Source organism: Crinia signifera, chromosome 9, assembly GCF_055691185.1.
Source record: "Crinia signifera chromosome 9, ASM5569118v1, whole genome shotgun sequence".
In the NCBI taxonomy this organism is placed as follows: domain Eukaryota; kingdom Metazoa; phylum Chordata; class Amphibia; order Anura; family Myobatrachidae; genus Crinia; species Crinia signifera.
This window is the reverse complement of record NC_139225.1, coordinates 44,133,979-44,156,545: the sequence shown is the minus strand read 5'-3', so window position 1 is coordinate 44,156,545 and position 22,567 is coordinate 44,133,979. Positions and strand designations below refer to the sequence as shown.

The window sequence follows — 22,567 nt, the reverse complement described above, 5'->3', positions numbered from 1 at the left end:
TGTTTAAATTGGGAGTTTAATTTGTGCACCTGCACCCTTGACTTTGTATGCAGTTCTACTGAAAGGTCTCCGCAGGGTCGCACCTCTCAATTGGTGTGCACCCCAGGACCCCACCCCTGTATATGAAAATAATACATAAGAAATCATGTAACAGATTCAAAAATACGTTTGTCAAACATTTATAACTACAGTATGTTGCAGAACATTTTTATATAGTTTTTTAACACTTTGACAATGTACACTACATCATAATTATGCTTACAAATGTGACAATATTGTGGCAAACAATTTAAATTTTCATACTGTATATCATTTTTGTATATAAGAAACTAATACGATCTCAGACAAAAATTTCTAACAATCATGCATACTGTATGATCTCAATTTTTTGGTCAAAAAATAACTAAAATTTAATCATTGGAAACATAACAGTATATATCGGTCGTAATACTGTTTATAATCATGTACTGTATAATCATGACATTTTTTTGATTGCTTGATAAAAATTGGGTGATCATGTGAGTGACTTTTGCACCTCTGCAAGTTACTCGCAAGTCTATCACCTCCAGCACTTGACCAGGTCAGGATTTGACCTCACAATATCATGGCAAAGACCTAGGTGTAGTGAATGAATAACTCATTCCACCTGGGTGTGAAGAAGTAGGTTCAGTGTTGCGAGATTCGTGTGTGGATCCATTAAGTGAGTGGGGAGAAAATTAGGAGATGCACTGTACTATTAAGTGTGTGATCAAAGTATGTCCACCTGGTGCTGAAAATATATACTACCACTCACATGATCACCCAATTTTTATCAAGCAATCAAAAAAATGTCATGATTATACAGTACATGATTATAAACAGTATTACGACCGATATATACTGTTATGTTTCCAATGATTAAATTTTAGTTATTTTTTGACCAAAAAATTGAGATCATACAGTATGCATGATTGTTAGAATTTTTTGTCTAAGATCGTATTAGTTTCTTATATACAAAAATGATATACAGTATACAGTATAGGGATGAAAGTGAAAATAAGTGTTAATTTGTGTTGCTCCTGAGGCCAAACAGCCACACCAGTCCAGGGGGGCCCACAACCCAGAAATGCACCCCCCCATCTGATAATCCATTAAACATTTGTGCAGGTCTCACCTTGCTCTGCATGCAGTCTAAGAAATGTCAGGAACCTAATTAAAACCAATATATAGGACAGGTGGGCGTGGGTGCTACACCATTTTGGGGTGCCCTGTGCCCTAGATTTGTACCCCGCAAAATGTTAGGGACTTGCCCGACTAATGAGGTCACCTGGTCGCGGTGGGCAAGCCGTTACTTATGGCCATAACTAAGCGAAGAACCTCGCTAAAATGCAAAATTTTATTGCAAAAATGTTTAAATTGGGAGTTTAATTTGTGCACCTGCACCCTTGACTTTGTATGCAGTTCTACTGAAAGGTCTCCGCAGGGTCGCACCTCTCAATTGGTGTGCACCCCAGGACCCCACCCCTGTATATCTAATGCCGTGTATTTCCATACACATTAGAAGGCCAGAGACCTCTTCTGCGCCTGGTGGTAGCACCCACGCCCACCTGTCCTATATATTGGTTTTAATTAGGTTCCTGACATTTCTTAGACTGCATGCAGAGCAAGGTGAGACCTGCACAAATGTTTAATGGATTATCAGATGGGGGGGTGCATTTCTGGGTTGTGGGCCCCCCTGGACTGGTGTGGCTGTTTGGCCTCAGGAGCAACACAAATTAACACTTATTTTCACTTTCATCCCTATTGTGTGTTTTATTTCAATGTAATTCATTTCTAACCTCTACCTCTCACTACTTCACCTCTCACTATTTTATCTCTCATTTTTTTACCTCTCACTTACTTATCCCTGCTATCTTTTAGCAGCCTCTCTCACTAACCTATCCTCACTTTGTTTCACTATGTATTTCTTTCAGTCTTGTGTTGCCCTGGGGTCACTCAGCTGCACCATTTTGGGGTGCCCTGTGCCCTAGATTTGTACCCCGCAAAATGTTAGGGACTTGCCCGACTAATGAGGTCACCTGGTCGCGGTGGGCAAGCCGTTACTTATGGCCATAACTAAGCGAAGAACCTCGCTAAAAATGCAAAATTTTATTGCAAAAATGTTTAAATTGGGAGTTTAATTTGTGCACCTGCACCCTTGACTTTGTATGCAGTTCTACTGAAAGGTCTCCGCAGGGTCGCACCTCTCAATTGGTGTGCACCCCAGGACCCCACCCCTGTATATCTAATGCCGTGTATTTCCATACACATTAGAAGGCCAGAGACCCCTTCTGCGCCTGGTGGTAGCACCCACGCCCACCTGTCCTATATATTGGTTTTAATTAGGTTCCTGACATTTCTTAGACTGCATGCAGAGCAAGGTGAGACCTGCACAAATGTTTAATGGATTATCAGATGGGGGGGTGCATTTCTGGGTTGTGGGCCCCCCTGGACTGGTGTGGCTGTTTGGCCTCAGGAGCAACACAAATTAACACTTATTTTCACTTTCATCCCTATTGTGTGTTTTATTTCAATGTAATTCATTTCTAACCTCTACCTCTCACTACTTCACCTCTCACTATTTTATCTCTCATTTTTTTACCTCTCACTTACTTATCCCTGCTATCTTTTAGCAGCCTCTCTCACTAACCTATCCTCACTTTGTTTCACTATATATTTCTTTCAGTCTTGTGTTGCCCTGGGGTCACTCAGCTGCACCATTTTGGGGTGCCCTGTGCCCTAGATTTGTACCCCGCAAAATGTTAGGGACTTGCCCGACTAATGAGGTCACCTGGTCGCGGTGGGCAAGCCGTTACTTATGGCCATAACTAAGCGAAGAACCTCGCTAAAAATGCAAAATTTTATTGCAAAAATGTTTAAATTGGGAGTTTAATTTGTGCACCTGCACCCTTGACTTTGTATGCAGTTCTACTGAAAGGTCTCCGCAGGGTCGCACCTCTCAATTGGTGTGCACCCCAGGACCCCACCCCTGTATATCTAATGCCGTGTATTTCCATACACATTAGAAGGCCAGAGACCCCTTCTGCGCCTGGTGGTAGCACCCACGCCCACCTGTCCTATATATTGGTTTTAATTAGGTTCCTGACATTTCTTAGACTGCATGCAGAGCAAGGTGAGACCTGCACAAATGTTTAATGGATTATCAGATGGGGGGGTGCATTTCTGGGTTGTGGGCCCCCCTGGACTGGTGTGGCTGTTTGGCCTCAGGAGCAACACAAATTAACACTTATTTTCACTTTCATCCCTATTGTGTGTTTTATTTCAATGTAATTCATTTCTAACCTCTACCTCTCACTACTTCACCTCTCACTATTTTATCTCTCATTTTTTTACCTCTCACTTACTTATCCCTGCTATCTTTTAGCAGCCTCTCTCACTAACCTATCCTCACTTTGTTTCACTATATATTTCTTTCAGTCTTGTGTTGCCCTGGGGTCACTCAGCTGCACCATTTTGGGGTGCCCTGTGCCCTAGATTTGTACCCCGCAAAATGTTAGGGACTTGCCCGACTAATGAGGTCACCTGGTCGCGGTGGGCAAGCCGTTACTTATGGCCATAACTAAGCGAAGAACCTCGCTAAAAATGCAAAATTTTATTGCAAAAATGTTTAAATTGGGAGTTTAATTTGTGCACCTGCACCCTTGACTTTGTATGCAGTTCTACTGAAAGGTCTCCGCAGGGTCGCACCTCTCAATTGGTGTGCACCCCAGGACCCCACCCCTGTATATCTAATGCCGTGTATTTCCATACACATTAGAAGGCCAGAGACCCCTTCTGCGCCTGGTGGTAGCACCCACGCCCACCTGTCCTATATATTGGTTTTAATTAGGTTCCTGACATTTCTTAGACTGCATGCAGAGCAAGGTGAGACCTGCACAAATGTTTAATGGATTATCAGATGGGGGGGTGCATTTCTGGGTTGTGGGCCCCCCTGGACTGGTGTGGCTGTTTGGCCTCAGGAGCAACACAAATTAACACTTATTTTCACTTTCATCCCTATTGTGTGTTTTATTTCAATGTAATTCATTTCTAACCTCTACCTCTCACTACTTCACCTCTCACTATTTTATCTCTCATTTTTTTACCTCTCACTTACTTATCCCTGCTATCTTTTAGCAGCCTCTCTCACTAACCTATCCTCACTTTGTTTCACTATATATTTCTTTCAGTCTTGTGTTGCCCTGGGGTCACTCAGCTGCACCATTTTGGGGTGCCCTGTGCCCTAGATTTGTACCCCGCAAAATGTTAGGGACTTGCCCGACTAATGAGGTCACCTGGTCGCGGTGGGCAAGCCGTTACTTATGGCCATAACTAAGCGAAGAACCTCGCTAAAAATGCAAAATTTTATTGCAAAAATGTTTAAATTGGGAGTTTAATTTGTGCACCTGCACCCTTGACTTTGTATGCAGTTCTACTGAAAGGTCTCCGCAGGGTCGCACCTCTCAATTGGTGTGCACCCCAGGACCCCACCCCTGTATATCCTACTTGAATATCACCAACTCACAGCGGCGGCCTTTGCCACCTCCTACTCTGCCTCATCGGTCACATTTCTGGAGAACATTGTCACATTGTCTGTCACTTTCTCAATCAGCAGCCACTCACAGACTCCCCCCTTCTTATTCAGAACAAGAGCCCCCGTGAGCGGACTGGATAATCCCGTGCTTACACACAAAAGGCTAGGAGAACAATGCACGTGATTCGTCATAGGATGATAAAGTCCAGTGCATTCGATCAGTCCTTCCGGGACATTCATTGCACCCATTCATAAAGCCATCCATTCGTCAGCAATAGCTAGGAGCATGTTGCCTATAAGTAGAGTTGATTGATCTCATTCAAATGTGTTGGAAAGTTCCTGGCAAGACTGATTACGCACTCACAAGCTGCTCTATATACAATATCATGACTTGACTTACATTTACAATTGGATTTGGGTCATTGGGTCGACACATATTAGGTCGATATGCATTGGTCAACCATTGAAGGTCGACATGGCTTAGGTCGACACATGATATAGGTTGACATGGCTAAGGACGAGGCGGTTGGAAGGTCAACACCAGCATAAGGTCAACAATGGCTATGTCGACAGTCAAAATGTAGACATGTGCTTTTTGTCTCGAATGTTGACATTGTCGACATGGACACCGTAAAAGTTTACTGCATCCCCTCGCATGGCTTGCAGCACTCGGCACACTATTCTATTCTCCCTCCACGCTAGGGTGGCCAATCTCGCCGGATCCCAATCCCGGGACTTGGCCCCCAAAACTCTGGAACTTCAATTTTCAAATGTTCAGCGGTCACGCTGTGCAGGCCACACAGCCAGCCTTGATCCTGGGCATGCTGCCCATTCGCCCCGTACTCTTGAGTCCTGCCCGGATCCTGGACAAACAGCCCGACCACCCAGCTCTCGGCAGCATCACCCACCCGACTCCTGGCTGCACCACCCAGCTCATTCCCCGCACATGTAAGTAAATATGGTGGGCCGCCAGGCGTTTTTTTTTTTTCAATAAGGGAAGCAATTCCTGGGATCTCGGGAGACCCGGGATGGGGCATTTTTCAATCCCGAATCCCAGGATTGTAAAAATGCCCCAGGATTGGCTTCGATATTCCATGCCCTAGTGGATGGTAGGGCATAAAATACTGCCACGTCAGCTCAAAAAATTGTGAAAAACTCATGTCAACCATATGACTGTTGACCTACCCATTGTTGACCTAATGCTTGTGTTGACCATACAACCCTGTCAACCTTAGCCATGTCGTCATAATTCATCGACCTAAACCATGCCAACTGTCAGTGGTCGACCCAATGCATGTCAACCTAATATGTGTTGACCAAGCAAATGTATACCTTTTTCTTAAGGGTCTTCTTATGAACCCCCGAAAATCCATTATTACCAGACAAGGAGGTAATGTGACAATTTGCAACATTCAGGCCCAGCCGAGTCTCGCAGATGTTTTAATGGGAAATCATTTAAAAGTCAAAGCCAACCTGGTTTTGGCTTTGACATGGCTGCTCCTTTAAAACCTTGAGTAGAGTCACTGATGCGTTGGATAGTGCAGGCGATTACATTACCCACAGGGTTTTCTGTTATTCAACAAAGGTTATTGTCAAGTTCAAAACTCATTGATCCTGAAAATGTTTTTCTATTGCCAAGAAAATTATTTTCTTATCGGGCTTATTGATAAATAGCCATCTCGGTTGGCTTCTTTAAATAGCTAAAATGTCTTTCCACTTGATGTGATATACAGTATATTTATTGAAGCTTGGGCTTGCCATGGGTGTGTGTATATCTATCTATCTATCTATATATAGTAATAGAAAAGGGGCTTTCTGCTTTGACCGAATGATGTACACCATAACAATGTTGATGTTGAATTGCCATACCACAACAAAATACTTGTAAACTGTGCTTGCATATCTGTGCCTGAGTGGCAATTTTTATGTTTTTAATAATTTTATGTATTAAGTTTTCATTTTTGAACACAGTTGCTTGTATTACTCTAGCGCCATCTGAAACACTCCTTTTCTTTGTTTGTAGTGGTTGCCCATAAGCTTGTCAACGTTCCAAGGCCGTGCCTTTTCGTCAGGAGGGACAATAGAAGGAAAGTGCAAGTGCAGAAAGCAAGAACAAGAATGGTGAGCTTACTTATATTGTCCGTCCTGACGAAAAGGCATGGCCTTGAAATGTTGACAAGTTTATGGGCAACCACTATGTATTTCTTTGAATAAGCTACTAAAAAAACTCTTTCAAGTCCTGTGAGTGCCGCCTTATTCCGCCTCCCCCGACCAGGGAAGGGGGGTGCCCCTGCATATACAGAATTTCAGGAAGGCACCAAGGCATCCACTCATATCATCAGAGTGCCAGACGATACAGAGTATGTATGTATATATATATATATATATATATATATATATATATATATATATATATATATATATATATATATATCCACACACACACACACACACACACACACAACAATTGAACAATTTAGGATTTTCTTTAATATACGTATATAATGTGAAAGATGAATGTTAGGCACCACTAATGTGTACTATACAGTACCTTTTAGTTACGTTTTACAAGGAGATCTATAATCCACAAAAGAATGCACAATATGTGTATATGTACACTCCCAGGTAAATGCTGCGCCACTGAGCTCCCTCCCCCCGCCCCTGTGCATGGCTGCAAATGCATTCGCAGCCATGCACACAGGGGGAACATCACTCACCATCAGTGCTGCGAAGGCCATGGAGAGAAGGAGACCGCTGCTGACGTCAGCGGCCCTCCCTCCCAACAGCCGGGGAAAGCCTGCGTTACTGTGGCAGGGCATGCTGGGATGTGTAGTTCCAAAACAGCTGGAAGGCCATCAGTGTAACACCACTCTCCTACGATATATTGTCTGATGTTACAGTATTAAGAATCGTTGCAGGTTGCAACAGTAACAGATCACAGTACACTGTTTCTCTATGCAGAAACCTTAGCCAGTCTCAGCTATTCCTTAGCTCAATGGCAAAATCTTTGGATTATGTTTCCGTCTAATGCCGGAATCTTATCCCAACCAGCTGCTTATGTACTTGGTCCCAGTTTCTCTCTGTGCTACTACGAAGGGTGTCTCCTTAGAGAGAGAGAACGGATGACTGCATAAGTAGAAACTGACAATGATAATTCAAGGGCAAACCGCATTCCCTCTCCTTACAGTCTTATTCATTCCTCATCATTGTTTGACTGTTGCTGAGCACTAGGAGAGGTGCTGCGTATGGCACCACATTAAAGGGAAAGTGTTGGTTTTGTATTAAGAGCTCACTTTGGCCCTGAGGACCCTAGATACCCCACACTTTGTATTCATTATATATTATATACACCAATACTGTGCAGAGCTTATGTATGTAATGACATGGATCAGTGTGCGCCTATGTGCCATAGTCTGCCTGATTCTGGTTCACTTGCAAAAGCAAATTCTCTCTCTAATGGACACAACCATGTGCACTGCAGGTGGGACAGATGTAACATGTGTAGAGAGAGAGGGCGGGATGTTGTAACATATGCGCCCATTATCGCCGCATTATTAATAACGGCATATGCTGTAACATATGCCGTTATTAACGCAAGGGACAGCTCTTGCGATAAGAGCTGTCCCTTGCGATGCGGTGCCGGACTTCCGGGTATGTGACCCGGGAGTCCATCTGCGCATGAGCAGAGTGACGCGCCGGCCGCAGGGCATGCTGGGAGGGATCCGTGACGGATCCCTCAAACAGCGCTGCGGTAAGAAGCCCATAGGCTTCTGCAGGGAATCGCCAGCTTTTGCTGGCGATTCCCTCCGCAGCGCTGGCACTGCGGAGGCGCCATATAGCATATAGAGATGCGGTAAAACCCCCGAAAACAGGGTTTTTACCGCATTTCTGCTTTACAGAATCTCCCCCAGAGAGAGAGAGTTAGATTTGGGTGGGGTTTGTACTTCAAACTGATATCTATATTGCAGTGTAAAAATAAAGCAGCCAGTATTCACTCTACACAGAAGAAAAACAACCAAATCTAACTCTCTGCATTTTATATCTGCCTCACCTGCAGTGCACATGGTTTTGTACATTAGAGAATTTGCTTTTGCAAGTAAACCAGAATCAGGCCCTTAATTAAGAGTTTGTTATAATTTTCAAATACAAATATGACAGCGATAAGTTGACCTGAGTATAGTAATGTAAAGACAGGGGTGGAAAAGGAGGGGGAGGACCTTACAGTGCACACCGCATATAGATCTCAGAGGGGCATTCAAATGCCTCTCTGCTTACTACATCATTTGCCATCTGACTGGTTATATGGTTGTCACGTGACACTGTGGAATCTGTAGAATTCTAACTCATGATTAGAAACATTTAGAAATGCATTATTCTTCTTATAGCCTGCCACAGTGATACGGTATCCATTCCAAAAGTTTTTTTTTTTTTTTTTCATGAACGCAGACTGCTCCCCTTGCACAAAAATTTGCCTCAATTTTTTTTGTACATTTTTACATTGAGAACAGATTTGACAAACCAGATTGTTTACAGCTTTGAATCAATGTAAACTTCTCGAGTTAATTTTGAACGTGCACCACCCGCACCATGGAGTTTAACCCTTTGGGCAGTATTCAATGAGAAAAATTCGCTGTGATTTCTGGAGAGTTTGTGCTTTTCACGCGGTGGAGAGAGGTTTTTTTTCTCCAAAGGCGAGCCACCCTATTCAATGTGAAATATTCTCCGTCTTTCTAAGTGATTCTCGCCGTCTCTCTCCGTGTAGAAATTCTCCATCTTTTGATGGAGAGCAGGAATGTGAACTTTTAAACTAAAAGGGTGTTTTTTTTAATTTTGGTGTAAAAAAATCAGGTTTTTTTTTTCTGTGAAGGGCCATGTTATTTTTATTCATGTGCCTATAGCACATGAATATATATTTAATTTTTAAAAAAATATTTTTTTACATTTTTTTACACAGTGCAGCCAGCAGGGGGCCGGAGCGCTCGAGCCGCTCATTAGATATTCATATATTCACTGCACCCGATGCACGTTCGGGTACAGTGAATACTGGGTCCCCCGCTGGCTATAGGGGGGGCAGCCTGTGCTGCCTGGGTCCAGGGGAGCCCTGCTCCCCACCCCATATCCCCTGCAGCAGCCAAGAGAGACTTTAATCTCTCTTGGCTGCTACGTCCCCCGGCTCCCTGACAGCTCCCTGCCGCGGACGCTTGTCCACTGCAGGGGTTAAGACTCGCCGCGAGTGGCGGCGAGTCTTTAACACGTTGAATAGGGGGAGCAGGAGGCTCCGGAACACGGAGAGTGCATGGCGAGAGAAAAAAATCTCTCGCCATGCACAGAGAATATTTGACATTGAATACTGCCCTTTGAGTTGCACATTGCTGTGAGCGATCCTCAAAATATCCGCAAAAAATGCCAGAGTTGCTCACAGTAACTGTTCTTTTAGTATAAATAAAAACAAACACAGCCAAGTAAATTCATTGAAGTTTAGTTAAATATTGCACCCAAAAAAGAACAGTCGCTGTGAGCGACGCTGGCCTTTTTTTGCGGATATTTTGAGGATCTCCCACAGCAACATTGGCACTCAAAGGGTTTAATAAAAAAGGTTTGCTTGGCAATTTTCACACCTATTTTGACACATTCCCTTGACACTCAAGGGGTTAACTAAGCTTGTTGCCACGGTAACCATAGTTGGTTCGAATAAAATGACATTGTTATATGAAAATCACACTTATTTTATACTGAATGTAGATTTCCTCTTTTTTTCCTGCCTTTTGGAGATTTCATTCTGCACACCTACATACAAGCGATAATGAGACTATAATCCAATATTTATCCCAAGTCCTTTGGAGTCAAACTCTGTAAATCAAGGAGTGGAATTTTCCATTCAGGCTAATTTACAGAGTCTAATCCACAAACTGACTGTTATAAGGAAGTAGCGATTGAGTCCATGGTAACTCCCGGTGTGCTGGAATGACCCATAATTAATAGCTTTGAGGTATTATCGGCCTTGCCGTACAATGCACCTGATTGCCCACAGTGACGTATTATAAGAGGCATACGATAAATAAAGTACCTCAGAACAGGACCTTGTATGAGGTAAAATGTGTTCTGTAGGATTAATTCCCCTCCTCTTGGTGTAAAAGGAAAGTGGATTTTAATTTTTCAGTCATGAGTTAATTCCACAGCCCTGCACAGTGTCTGTTTGTGTGCGGTGCCTGGCACTAGTGCCCAGTATGGTACAATGCCAGTAACACTGATTGACACTGAGCTGCAATGCCCGTAAGTCACCCAGCTACTTAAATCATGCTTCTCATGGAATAAACAAGATTAAAATAGCGCTGAGTGTAAATAGATGAATACATAACCAACAGATAAGTCAGTATAGTATTGGGCATCATAGAGTGGGCTGCAGAAACCACCGTAAAACTTAAATTACTGGTATATTTCCATCTTTAGTTAAACACAAATAATGAGCCAGTCTTTCGCTCTGCTCTCAGTCACACAGGCTCGTCTCTGTCCAGTAAAATGCCTCAATTACGTTCTTGTTTGGCTCTGCCAAACACAAACATGTCAGGGTAGCCCTCCGTGCCCTGCGCCCTGTAGGTGGAAAGTTACAGGCTGCTACGACTGTACAATTCTGGGGGTTACTAGAGAGCAGACTTTGGGGGTGATGTGTCAAAGCTCGGAGAGAGATAAGGTGGATAGGGAGAGAAGCTCCATACACACTAGGAGCAATATCGATAACGATATTGTTGGAGCTTCCGGGCAGAGAGAGAGTTAGCTGTGGATGAGGTATTTTGTTTCTGTGCAGGGTAAATACCAGCTGCTTTATTCTTACACTGCCATTTGGATTTAAATTTAAACACACCCCACTCAAATTAAACTCTCTCTACACATATTACATCTGCCCCTTGTGGGCTCGCTGAGCTCACCAAGCTGTGAGCTCGGTGGGGTCGTGGACCCCCATGAGGGAGAATAGCCCTTGTAAGTGGTTGATCCCGACTGAAGGGCATTTAGCAGTCAGGATTCTGATATCGGTATACTGACCATCGGAATACCCACTGTCGGTAGTTCTTCCGGCACCGGGGGCAGATTTACCAAGCTTGATGAAGTTATAAATTGGTTGGTGATAAAGTACCAGCCACTAAGCTCCTAACTGTCAAATTACTTGCAGTGTTTACAAAATTATTTAGCAGCAGATTGGCTGCTACTTATTATCAGTCACTTTATCACTTCACCGGGCTTAAGACATCTTCAACACAATAAGATAAAAGGAATCAAAAGCTATGAGTCGATCTTAAATCCCAAATATCACCCTGCCATTTCCTGTGCTATAGCATTTTTTCATTCTGCCATGGCGTCTTAAGGGAGGAGTGGGTCCATGTGCAGGCTCCGTATCTGGCAGCCCAGAAGACTGGCTTTGTATGCAGGTCTACGCAAACATGGCTTCTGTGTCTTCTTCCTTGGACATCTCTATTTCCCATGCACAATTCACTAGGACAATTGACACTGCGACAATTTCCTGGTGATTTCCTTCGGCAGTGCTGTCCACTATGGGACTCCGGAGGGGTATCATTTATTGGACGCAGGATGTGCGGCATGGGGCCCCTGGTGCACACTTGCAGCGTTAGTAAATCCCCCCCACACACATAAAAGTGAGATGTATCGAACCTTTAAATTTGACAGGAGTTGATTGGCTGGTGCATGGTAAGGCCAGTCATTGCTATCTGGTCTGCTTGTGACCTGCTCTGGAGATCATATCCACCTTTGTGGGTGCAAATAAAGGGTGACCTTCACCATCAGTGAATGGAGGCAGTAAAGTCAATTACATAAAGCAGGCATTTCCAAACTATAGACCTCTAGCTGTAAAACTACAACTCCAATCATGCCCTGCCACAGTTTTGCTATTAGTGAATGTTAAAACTATGGCAAAGCATGCTGGGGTGTGTAGTTTCACAAGAGCTGGAGGGTCATAGTTTTGACATGCCTGGCATAAAGTGTTTATTGAAAGTGGAAATGCTGTCTTACCTTTCCAGTAGACTTAACTCCCTTCCAGACACAGAAGTAGACAAGCGTCCAGCAGGCAAGCAGACACAGAAGCAGCTCCCAGTTTATAGATCCCATATCATCCAGACCACTAGAAAGCCTCAGTACTTTGTTCCTGGAAGAATGATTGCAGTGAGCATGTCTGCATGTTAGACCATGGGCCATAACTACAAGGTATTACGTTAGTCCATAACAGACACCGGAGGGTGACTCTAATAAGATGTTTGAAAGTAGAAAGGAAGAAAGATAGATAGAAAACACTTGTGTCAAAAATAATGGGCCGAGGAGGTGTATGATGAACTGAGCAAATTCATTTAAAAAGGCAACTATATTCATTACAATTACTTATATTATTTTATATGTTTACTTCAGTAGTTTGTGTGTGCATAGTTATTTCATATGTATTAAGGGAATCAGTTAATTTAGTATTTAGTCAGCAGCCATTTTAGCTTCCAGGAGGGCTCAAGTGGTGTATGTTACGTGAACGGAGGTGGATCAAAGGGTTGACAGTGTCTAGCTTGAGAAAAAATGTTGACACACAGTAGCTCGCCATTGGCAAAAGGTTCGACATGCACTAGGCCTGGGATGGCCAAACTATGGCCCTCCAGCTGTTGTGAAACTACACATCCCAGCATGCCTTGCCATAGTTTAAGCATTCCTTAACAGCAAAACTGTGGCGAGGCATGATGGGACTTGTAGTTTTACAACAGCTGGAGGGCCATAATTTGGACATGCCTGCACTAGGCCTACATGCATAAAGTCAACATTGACAAAAGATCGACACAAGCAAGAAGGAGAATGTCGACACATGAAAACGTTGACACCAGTTTTTCACTTTTTTGTATCAATGTTGACACCTGAGCACTTAGTGCGCAACCTCGCTCTGCTACCACGGAGCTTTGCACTGCCAGAGTCCACGTGAATGTTAAAGAACGATAAAGTCCCAAAAATGTAAAGAATCATGAAAAACTCATGTCAATCATTTCATGTGTCGACAACATTTGTCATATCAACCTTTTGCTTGTGACGACCTTTTTTGTCAGTCAACCTTTTTGCAATGTTGTCCTTGTGTTTGTTGATTTTTGTCAAAGTCGCCCTAGACACTGTCAACCTATCATTCGAATACCTATGTGAACTTATTTATGATGTCTTTTTGGAGACCATTACTTGATATAAATGTTTTTACAACCGGAAAATGATAGATATAGCATACGTACACCTAAGAGAGCAACTGGTTTGTTTGGGTGCAGAGTGCAGCTGAGGTAATGGCCTGTACACAGTAGTGGTGGCCATTTTGTGAAACCAGAGATTAATGTGAAGGCAACTATATTCATTATAATAACTTCAAATATTGTTTTTATGTCACTATTTTGTTTGTGCATCGTTATTCAATATTTATTAGGAAAATAGAAAATGTCCGTAGATCCTAGTTAGAATTTATAGATGTACAGTATTCTCATTCCTAAAGGTTCAGGCCACAAAATGGCTGCATCCATTGTGAATCAATGACTTCTAGACTTAACAGGCAGACTACTTCAATTTACTTCTTCTGTCATTGTGAAAGTCGTTAAAACTTTTATATAATCAATATAAACAAATAAAACAGGCTGCATGTATTTTGATGAGGACCTATATATTTTATGTGCAATTATTGTGTAAATTAGGAAACTGTTATTTTTATGGTTATTATTTCTGGGTATGGGTAATTGGGTGGACCCTGTTTAGATCGACATGCATTGGGCCGACCAATGAAGGTCAACAGAACTTAGGTCGACATGGCTAAGGTCAACAGGGTTGGAAGGTCGAAACAGGCATTAGGTCGACAATGGCAAGTGTACCGCTGCGCTCGGTATGCTTCCGGCATGGTGCCTCGGTGTGCTTGGGACACTACATTATTCTCCCACCACGCCGTAGTGGATGGTAGGGCATGAAATACCACCCGTCGGCAAGAACATTTTGAATGTCGACCTTGCCATTAACGACCAATTGCTTGTGTCAACCTTCCAACCCTGTCGACCTTAGCCATGTTGATCTATTTCAGGTGTCCACCTAAGCCCTGTCATCCTTCAGTGGTCCACCCAATGCATGTCCACCTAAATAGGGTTGACCTAGTGTCCATATCTCATTATTTCCATGGTATCAAAGTCATAGTAGCATCTTTCTTGCAGGTTTTTGTTTTATGAATGCATGAGACAATGTTATAAACTGATCTACGTTTTGTATTAGAGCGCTATTCTCAAGAGAGAATAGCTCACCCCTTTTCAGAGAGGTAATGGCTGCCACCTTCTTAGAGTGGGAATGGCTGTCACCTTCTCGGTGGGGGAATGGCTGCCACCTTCTTAGAGTGGGAATGGCTGTCACCTTCTCGGTGGGGGAATGGCTGCCACCTTCTCAGTGGAGGAATGGCTGGCCCCTTCTCCTGGGGGAATGGCTGGCCTCTTCTCAGTGGGGGATTGGTCTGGCCCCTTGTCAGAGAGGGAATGGCTTGCCCCTTCTCGGTGGGGAAATGTATGGCCCCTTGTCAGAGAGGACAATAGCTGGTTCCTTCTCAGTGGGGGAATGGCTGGCCGCTTCTCAGAGGGGGATAGCTGGCCCTTTCTCTGTGAGGGAATGGCTGGCACCTTATCCCCTTCCCTCTCCTATTAAACTTAACTGCTGTGCCCACATGGGACAGGTCCTGTACTGCTATGCAGAGCAGAAACAAACCGGACATATCTCATGCCCAGAAGACCAAGCGCCCATCTAAAATAATATATATAATATTAGACATAGCTTTCAATAAACCAGTCTCTTGTAACTAATACCCCTTTCACATCGCACCTAATTACCGGGTTCATGACGGTTTCTTGCCGGTTTGACACTGTAATTGGTGCGATGTGAAAGGAATTACTGGGTCTCGCAAACCGGTAGCAACATGGCAATAGGAACCAGTAAAAAAGAAGGGTTCTTACTGGTTCATTGCCGAGTTGCTTTTCAGTGTGAACGCGTTAATCAGGTCGAGTGACCCGTTTCCCATTCACACTATGGAGGAGCCAGTGCTTGGAGCAGCACCAGCTCTAAGCCTGCCTCCTCTCCATCCCCCGATGACACTCCGCCCCACCCCCGCATGACGTCAGCGAATCCGGTTCACTGAGGGTATGTGAACATACCAAAATGTGGGGTTGCACCGGGGCTGAACCGTTTCAAAGTCCCGGTGCGACCTTGCACTTTGCATTTAAAGGGGAAAATTATTATGGAAAACTAAGGATGATTGCTTTTCTTTATCATTTTAAAAACCCAACAATATGTTACATGATATCTCACTTGTATGTGATACCTCAGCATGAACAGTTCTTTCATCAAATGTATGGGGGGGAAACTTGGGCAGAGGAATCTGCAACACATTGGTTGTTGCCTTTAGTAACCAATCCCATTATAATGACTGCTTTGAGTGTGAAGGATATTATTGATAAAACTCTACCTAGAATTGTCGCAATTTAGTCTTAAGATGCTTACATCATTTACTATTCTTTTGTAATGATATTTTTTTTATTGATTTCTTTCCTGAACTTCTTTATTGATCTCTTTAATTCCTTGGGGTTGCTAATAGCTTTTTTTCAGCTGCAAGAGTCTTTTAATGAACATTTTATAATCGTAGCTGACACTGTGAAGTTTTTTTAATTGATGTTGGTTTTTTTAATTGATGTTGATGTTTATGTGTATTATGCGCTATATTTTATTTTTTAATTTCTATAGCACAAAACCGTTTTAATTGGCATCAGTAGATTTGTAGCTGCCCTATTGTTTTTTTATTATTATTTGTACTAACAGTATATACAGTGTAGAAGTCATTAATCAGTGTGCAGATTCACAATACGGCACCTTAAGACATCACCAAGAAACCACATTTCAAGAAAAAGGGGAGGGGGAGTACACAGAGTGATTAAATAATAAAAATAGTAATCAAAAATGGGATAGGCTGTTTTTAAGCTCACATGTTTCAGAATCATGCTAACAAGACCATCCCACCCTGCAGCTGCCAGCGAGAGGCCATTCCGCTCCAGTCCTGGGGTTTGCTGGGGCGCAGTGCATGGGCACATCTCCCCTACCGCCACTCGCTCGCAACACTGCAAGAAAATATCATAGCAAGAGAACGTACAAAAGCACAGGTAGTGAAGCACTGCATGACAAAAGGGAAACTACAGTTATATTGATGACGTACCCAAATAACTAAAAGCATAAAACAAAAAAATATATATATTACATACTTGCAATTAGATTACATATGAAACTAGCATACAATTTGTTACATTACAAAGACTATATATATTTACTTGTCCTAGACAGTTGCCAGATCGGGTATGGGTCATATGAGCAACAATATGAAGAACAACATACATTAGTTCGACCACTAAAGGTCGACATGCATACCTCCCAACTTTTGTGATGATGAAATAGGGACACCCCGCCCGAAAAGGGGGTGGGGTGTATGCAAATGAGGGCGCAGCTTATGCTAATTAGCCGCAACCTCATTTTCATATGAGAATAGACGCTGTGCGCGAAAATGGAAAGGTTGTCAATCAAGAGGCCGACATGAGTTTTTCACATTTTTTGGTCCCACAGTATCACTGTACCGAATCCCCTCGGATGTCCCCCCTGCACCCGCCATGCTTCACTCCCTAGTGGATGGTAGGGTATGAAATACTGACTGTTTGGGAAAATAAACTTGAAAAGCTCATGTCGACCTAATACTCATGCCAACCCTGGCGACCTACTTCATGTGTCCACCTAAGCCCTGTTGACCTTTAGTGGTCGACCCAATGTATGTTGACCTTTATACTGTCGACCTAGCAACCGTATCCCACCAGATCATCCCTTTGGGACACCTATGAATTATACAGATTCCGGGCTAATTATTCCTTGACTTATAGTCAGCCATCCAATTAATCTGTGTATTGTGTAATTCATATGTTTCCCTTGTTAAAGGTATGATCTGTCCACATGCCAGCTGTTGACAGACTACAAGTACAAGCATGCCCTGCCAGCCAAGACTGGTGTAGTGTAAGATATTTCCTGTGTACTCAGAGCATTTGTGTTACATTAGTTCTGATGACAAACAGAAGCCACTGACTGACTTCTTATAAATAACAGAGCAGCAGTATAACTTGTTTACATACAATCAGAGTTTATTCACCTAAATCTAAGCACACACTGTTCTCTGGAGACGGGAGGCTCCGAGGACTGACAAGAAGCAATACAAGCAATGGAATACTAGATTTGACGTCCGGTAAGCTAATGAATGAATGATTTGTGGGGAAAAGGGAGTAGAACATTCCAATGGATTCTTCATGTAAAACGGTCTACACTATGACAGATTGGTGTGAAAGATCCGCAAGCAGCTTGTGCACTTATGGGGGTAAATTTACTGAGATGGAAGGTCTATTAAAGATGTGAGAATCTGAGTGGTTGCTATGGGCCCATCTTCAATCGAACACCCATTATAGTAAGTTTACCTCATGGTGTTTCAAACAGGACAGCAAGATAACCACCATGATATAAATAATCTACACACAAGCAAAGTAGAACTGAAATTGGATTGGAGCCTACAGATCATAAGTGCAGCACATAGGAGGCGCTCTGCGCCTCGGAGACCCCTCCTTTCCTCCCCCTGCCACTGTGGTAGTGGGTAGCGGCCCTGCTGTGGATGGGCAAGAGATTTGAAAAATGTCATTTAAAAGAATGGGGGCCACAAAGTGGCTGAGAGAGCTCTCAGCCAATCATCATCCCCATTTCTTTGAATGGCAGTTTTCAAATCTCCTCCCCACCGGCAGCTCCCCGGGACTTCTTTACATGCGATAATTTATAGCATGTAAAAAATGGCACATAAAGTGCCAAATCGCATGAAACCCTCACAGGGAGTTGAAGGGAAATCAGGTAGTCAGACTATTGTGATCTCAACTACCGAGGTAATGACGTCTAATGCTTCTGTCTGCTAGGAAGTGACAAATAATAGTGTGACTTATATACATGTGAGTGGCAATGTGATTCTGACTTCTGAGGCAGGAATTTTTGAGAAATGCCTCATTAGGACACACAGAAAAAATGTTGATACATCCCGGGCTGAAAGTATGTTGGTACGGGGTGTTATTTTGGTTCACTCTTTCTGACAAATTCCTTCTTAGATAGACAAAACCATGTGCACTGCAGGTGGGGCAGATGTTACTTGTGCAGAGAGAATTAGATTAGGGTGGGGTTTTACTTCAAAGTCAGATCTATATTGCAGTTTAAAAATAAAGCAGCCAGTATTTACCCTGCACAGAAACAAAATAACCCAAATCTAATTCTCTCTGCACCTGTTACAACTGTCCCCCTGCAGTGCACGTGGGTTTGTTCATCTAAGAAGAATTTTGTCAGAGTGAACTAGAATAAGGCCCATAGTGCCGGTACCCCGTACCGCCATAAAAATCCGGCGAGCGATCTCACTGTGCATGCACCGGTTTGGAATGCCGGTGCCATGACATCACAACATCATGGCGCCGCAACCCTGGCACCAGCAGCCCTAGCCAAGCGCCAGGTGTGAAGGGGTGAGCGGCTGAAGTGTGGAGGGACGGAGGCGGAGCCGACGGACGGACACCGGGGGTCCGGGACACACTTGACTGCAGCCACTCACTGCCAGGTAGATCCTGTTGTTATTATATAAGGGGAGCAGCCTGTGGTGTCCTGTAGAACTACAGATCCAGCATGTCCTGTCAGAATGTGGAATCTCTAAGGGTTCCTAGGAGATTCCACATCCTGACAGGACATGCTGGAATCTATAGTTCCATGTTGTAGCTAGCTGTGGCATAGCGGGACAATCCCTGGGAACAGCTGAAGCCTGTGGTCCCCCTCTGTGTAGTGCGTGGAAGAGGAGGATGCTGGGTGAGGGGGGAGTGCCGTGTCCGGCGTGATGGTGCTGGCTGCTGGGGGGCATTGCAATGTGCTACTGCTAATACCCACTAGCAGGCGTGTGGCCACATCTCAGGGGGCTAGTGCAATCCCACCTATGTGGCTGTGTGTGTGAGATCTATCCCATTATAATCTGCTGCCTTCTAGCGTGTTTTACATTAGATCTGTAAAAAGAAAAATGGGGACATCTGTCATGTAGCCACTCTTACTAGTGTCATGTGAACCACTCCCATTGCCACACCCATTTTTCAAAGGCGCGCGGCACAGTACCACTAAAAAATTGTTCCTACTTGCACCAGTGGATACATCCATATTTTTAATAAAAAACAAATCCATACAAAACAAATGATCATTTATAATGCCACCGTGTAGTTAATATTTAGCAGCGTCCTGTCATAATGCCTAGAGTTGGCTGGCAGAATATGCTGGTTCTTGTAGTTCTTCTACAGCATCTGGATATTGCTTAAACTTGTCCTAGAGGGCTCATGCAAGTATGAATACAGTATCTATCTCCTATGTCATTATTGACAAGGAATAAAACAATAGGAATTGGATCCCATACTGTCAGTTTCTTCCCAGCTATTTACAATGGTTGTTATTTTATCTTCCACAAGGAATAAATAATCCATTAACTCGATGTAACTCAGCCACTGCACAACAGATCTGCCGAGTGATTCCTCAGACAATGCTTTCCACTGTTCACACTGTGCTCCCTCATTCTCTGTCTCTCCCGGTCCACCCCCAAACCACCAATCTACTCGCACATTAAACATTCTGCTGAGGCCATCTCTGCAGCAAAATGGTTAAAATGACTTATTTATTATTATTTATTTATTAACAGTTTCTTATAGGGTGGATGGTGGATGGTGCTGCTGGGCAATGGCATGATATCATTACAGTATAGATTACCTCAGGGAGACAATTCCTTCACCTGATATTGATAGGTCACTTATCCCTGCCTACTTTTATTAGTGGGGTGTATGGGTCATGGGGTCGACAGTATGAAGGGCGACATACAGTAAGTCGATAACTAAAGGTCGACAGGGCTTAGTAATAGGTCGACAGGCCTAAGGTTGACATGGTTTGGAGGTCGACACAAGCAATAGGTTGACAATGGAAAGGTGGACAATTTGAAGGTCATCATGTTTTTTGCACGTTTTTCGTGTTTATGACGACGTAAGTCGACATGGACACCATATCAGTGTACCGCTGCACTCGGCACACTATTCTATTCTCTCTTCACGCCCTAGTGGATGGTAGGGTATGAAATCCGCCTGTTTTTGAAAAGAAAATGAAAAACTCCCAGCGACCTTTTGACTGTTGACCTTCCCATTGTCGACCTAATGCTTGTGTCGACCTTCTAACCTGTCAATTTATTTAGTGTGTCAACATAAGCCCTGTTGACCTTTAGTCGTCGACCTTTATTCTGTCGACCTAGTGACCATATCCCCATTGAGTCACACTTGTCTACCGTTTAGTTCTCCTCTCTAGAAGAAGCCTGGAGAGGAGGGGCTGCTACAGTATATACTCTGCACTTGAAGGGGTGGGGCTAGACTTCTGCATAATTAAGCTCCATCCCATAATTGGCAAAATCCTGTAACACGCTGCTCAGTGTGGAGGCGGCAGAGCTAAAGTGTCACAATGCCCATCAATTCAGCCTTGCCCCCCACCTGGCAGACCGTAGATTCCCCGTTTTATGTCAGTATCCTGCCCCCCCCCCCCCCCCCCCAGTCTCCGGCAACTTCCAGGACAGTAGGTAAGTATGCCATGGTCTATATTCATTCAGGTACCACGGTGTTGATGTGTCAAGCAGTGTAAAGAATACATAAGTGGACCAGTAGAGAAGTTGCCCATTGCAACCAATCAGCTTTCAGGAGGCATTTATCAATGAGTTATATGAAATGACAGGGTGATGCTGGTTGGTTGCTATGAGCAGCTCTCCACTGGTTCACTTCCCCACTCTTTACATTATTTAATACTTCAACCCCCAAAATAGTTACCCTCAGCCTGATATACTGTACTTGCTATTACAGGATCACTGTGAGAAGGATTTACCATTTTCTCAGGAAACAGGCAATGGTGGGGAGGAGGGGGGTGGCCTTGCCAAAGTACTAGGAAGGATCTCGCCAGGGGAGTACAAATGAAAGATTGGCTAAATGTGACCAAATCCTTTAGGCAGTGGACAACAAAACAAATGATACAACTGGAGCAAGTTTATTAAAAAAGTTTATTTAGTTTCACTGTGTAGTATATAATCTATCATACATGGGCTTTACAGTGCTGTGATAATGGTATACGATCATTCGGTCGACCCTATTAAGGTCGACATGCTTTGGGTCGACCACTGAATGTTGACAGGCCTTAGGTCGACACCTGAAATAGGCTGACATGGTCAGAAGGTCGACACAAGCATTAGGTCGACGAAGGGAATGACGACAGTCAAAAGGTCAACATGAGTTTTTCAAATTTTTTTTTCAATGTGCTGACAGGCGATATTTCATGGCCTACCATCCACTACGACGTGGTGGTAGAAAAAAATTGTGTGCTGAGCATAGCAGCCATGCGAGTTGTCCGTGTCGACTGTATTGAGATTCGGGACAAAAACGTGAAAAACTCCTGTCAATCTTTTGACTTTCACCGACACCCCAGCAGGTCCCAGATGCCGCCAATATCAAATCGATATCAGCTGCCTCCGGATCGCACTGTTTCTACACACCATTAGATGTGTAAAGCCATGCACACACGGGCCAATTTAAGCCCATAGTCTTCGGGATATGGTCACTGAGCCATATCCCCGCTATGTACGGGGCAACGGTCGCTAGGGGCGCGTTCCTGCGATGAGCCCAGTACTGGTCACTGGTCGCAGAAGCATTTTCCTCTGACCAGTAGCTTTCTCCGTCAGTGACTCTGGTCGCTGCTGATATCGGGACACTCAGCGATTTGGTCGCTCAGCGATTTATCCCTGACCGATATTAAGTCAATATCGATCAGCGACCAAATCTCTCTGTGTATAAGGAGCTTTAGTTTATTTATCTATCTCCATTTTATCTC

The 22,567-nt window shown here is 43.7% G+C and overlaps 1 protein-coding gene across 2 annotated transcripts in view; it reads right to left on the bottom strand.

The window, feature by feature from the left end:
* The window catches only part of SLC6A8 (solute carrier family 6 member 8), an 80,426-nt gene that overhangs the window by 33,249 nt on the left and 24,610 nt on the right, over nucleotides 1-22,567 (bottom strand). For both annotated transcript variants that reach the window (XM_083159017.1, XM_083159018.1), the window contains exon 4: nucleotides 12,575-12,707. In XM_083159017.1, coding sequence (XP_083015143.1) covers nucleotides 12,575-12,707 — 133 coding nt within the window. The remainder of the gene's footprint in view (nucleotides 1-12,574; nucleotides 12,708-22,567) is intronic.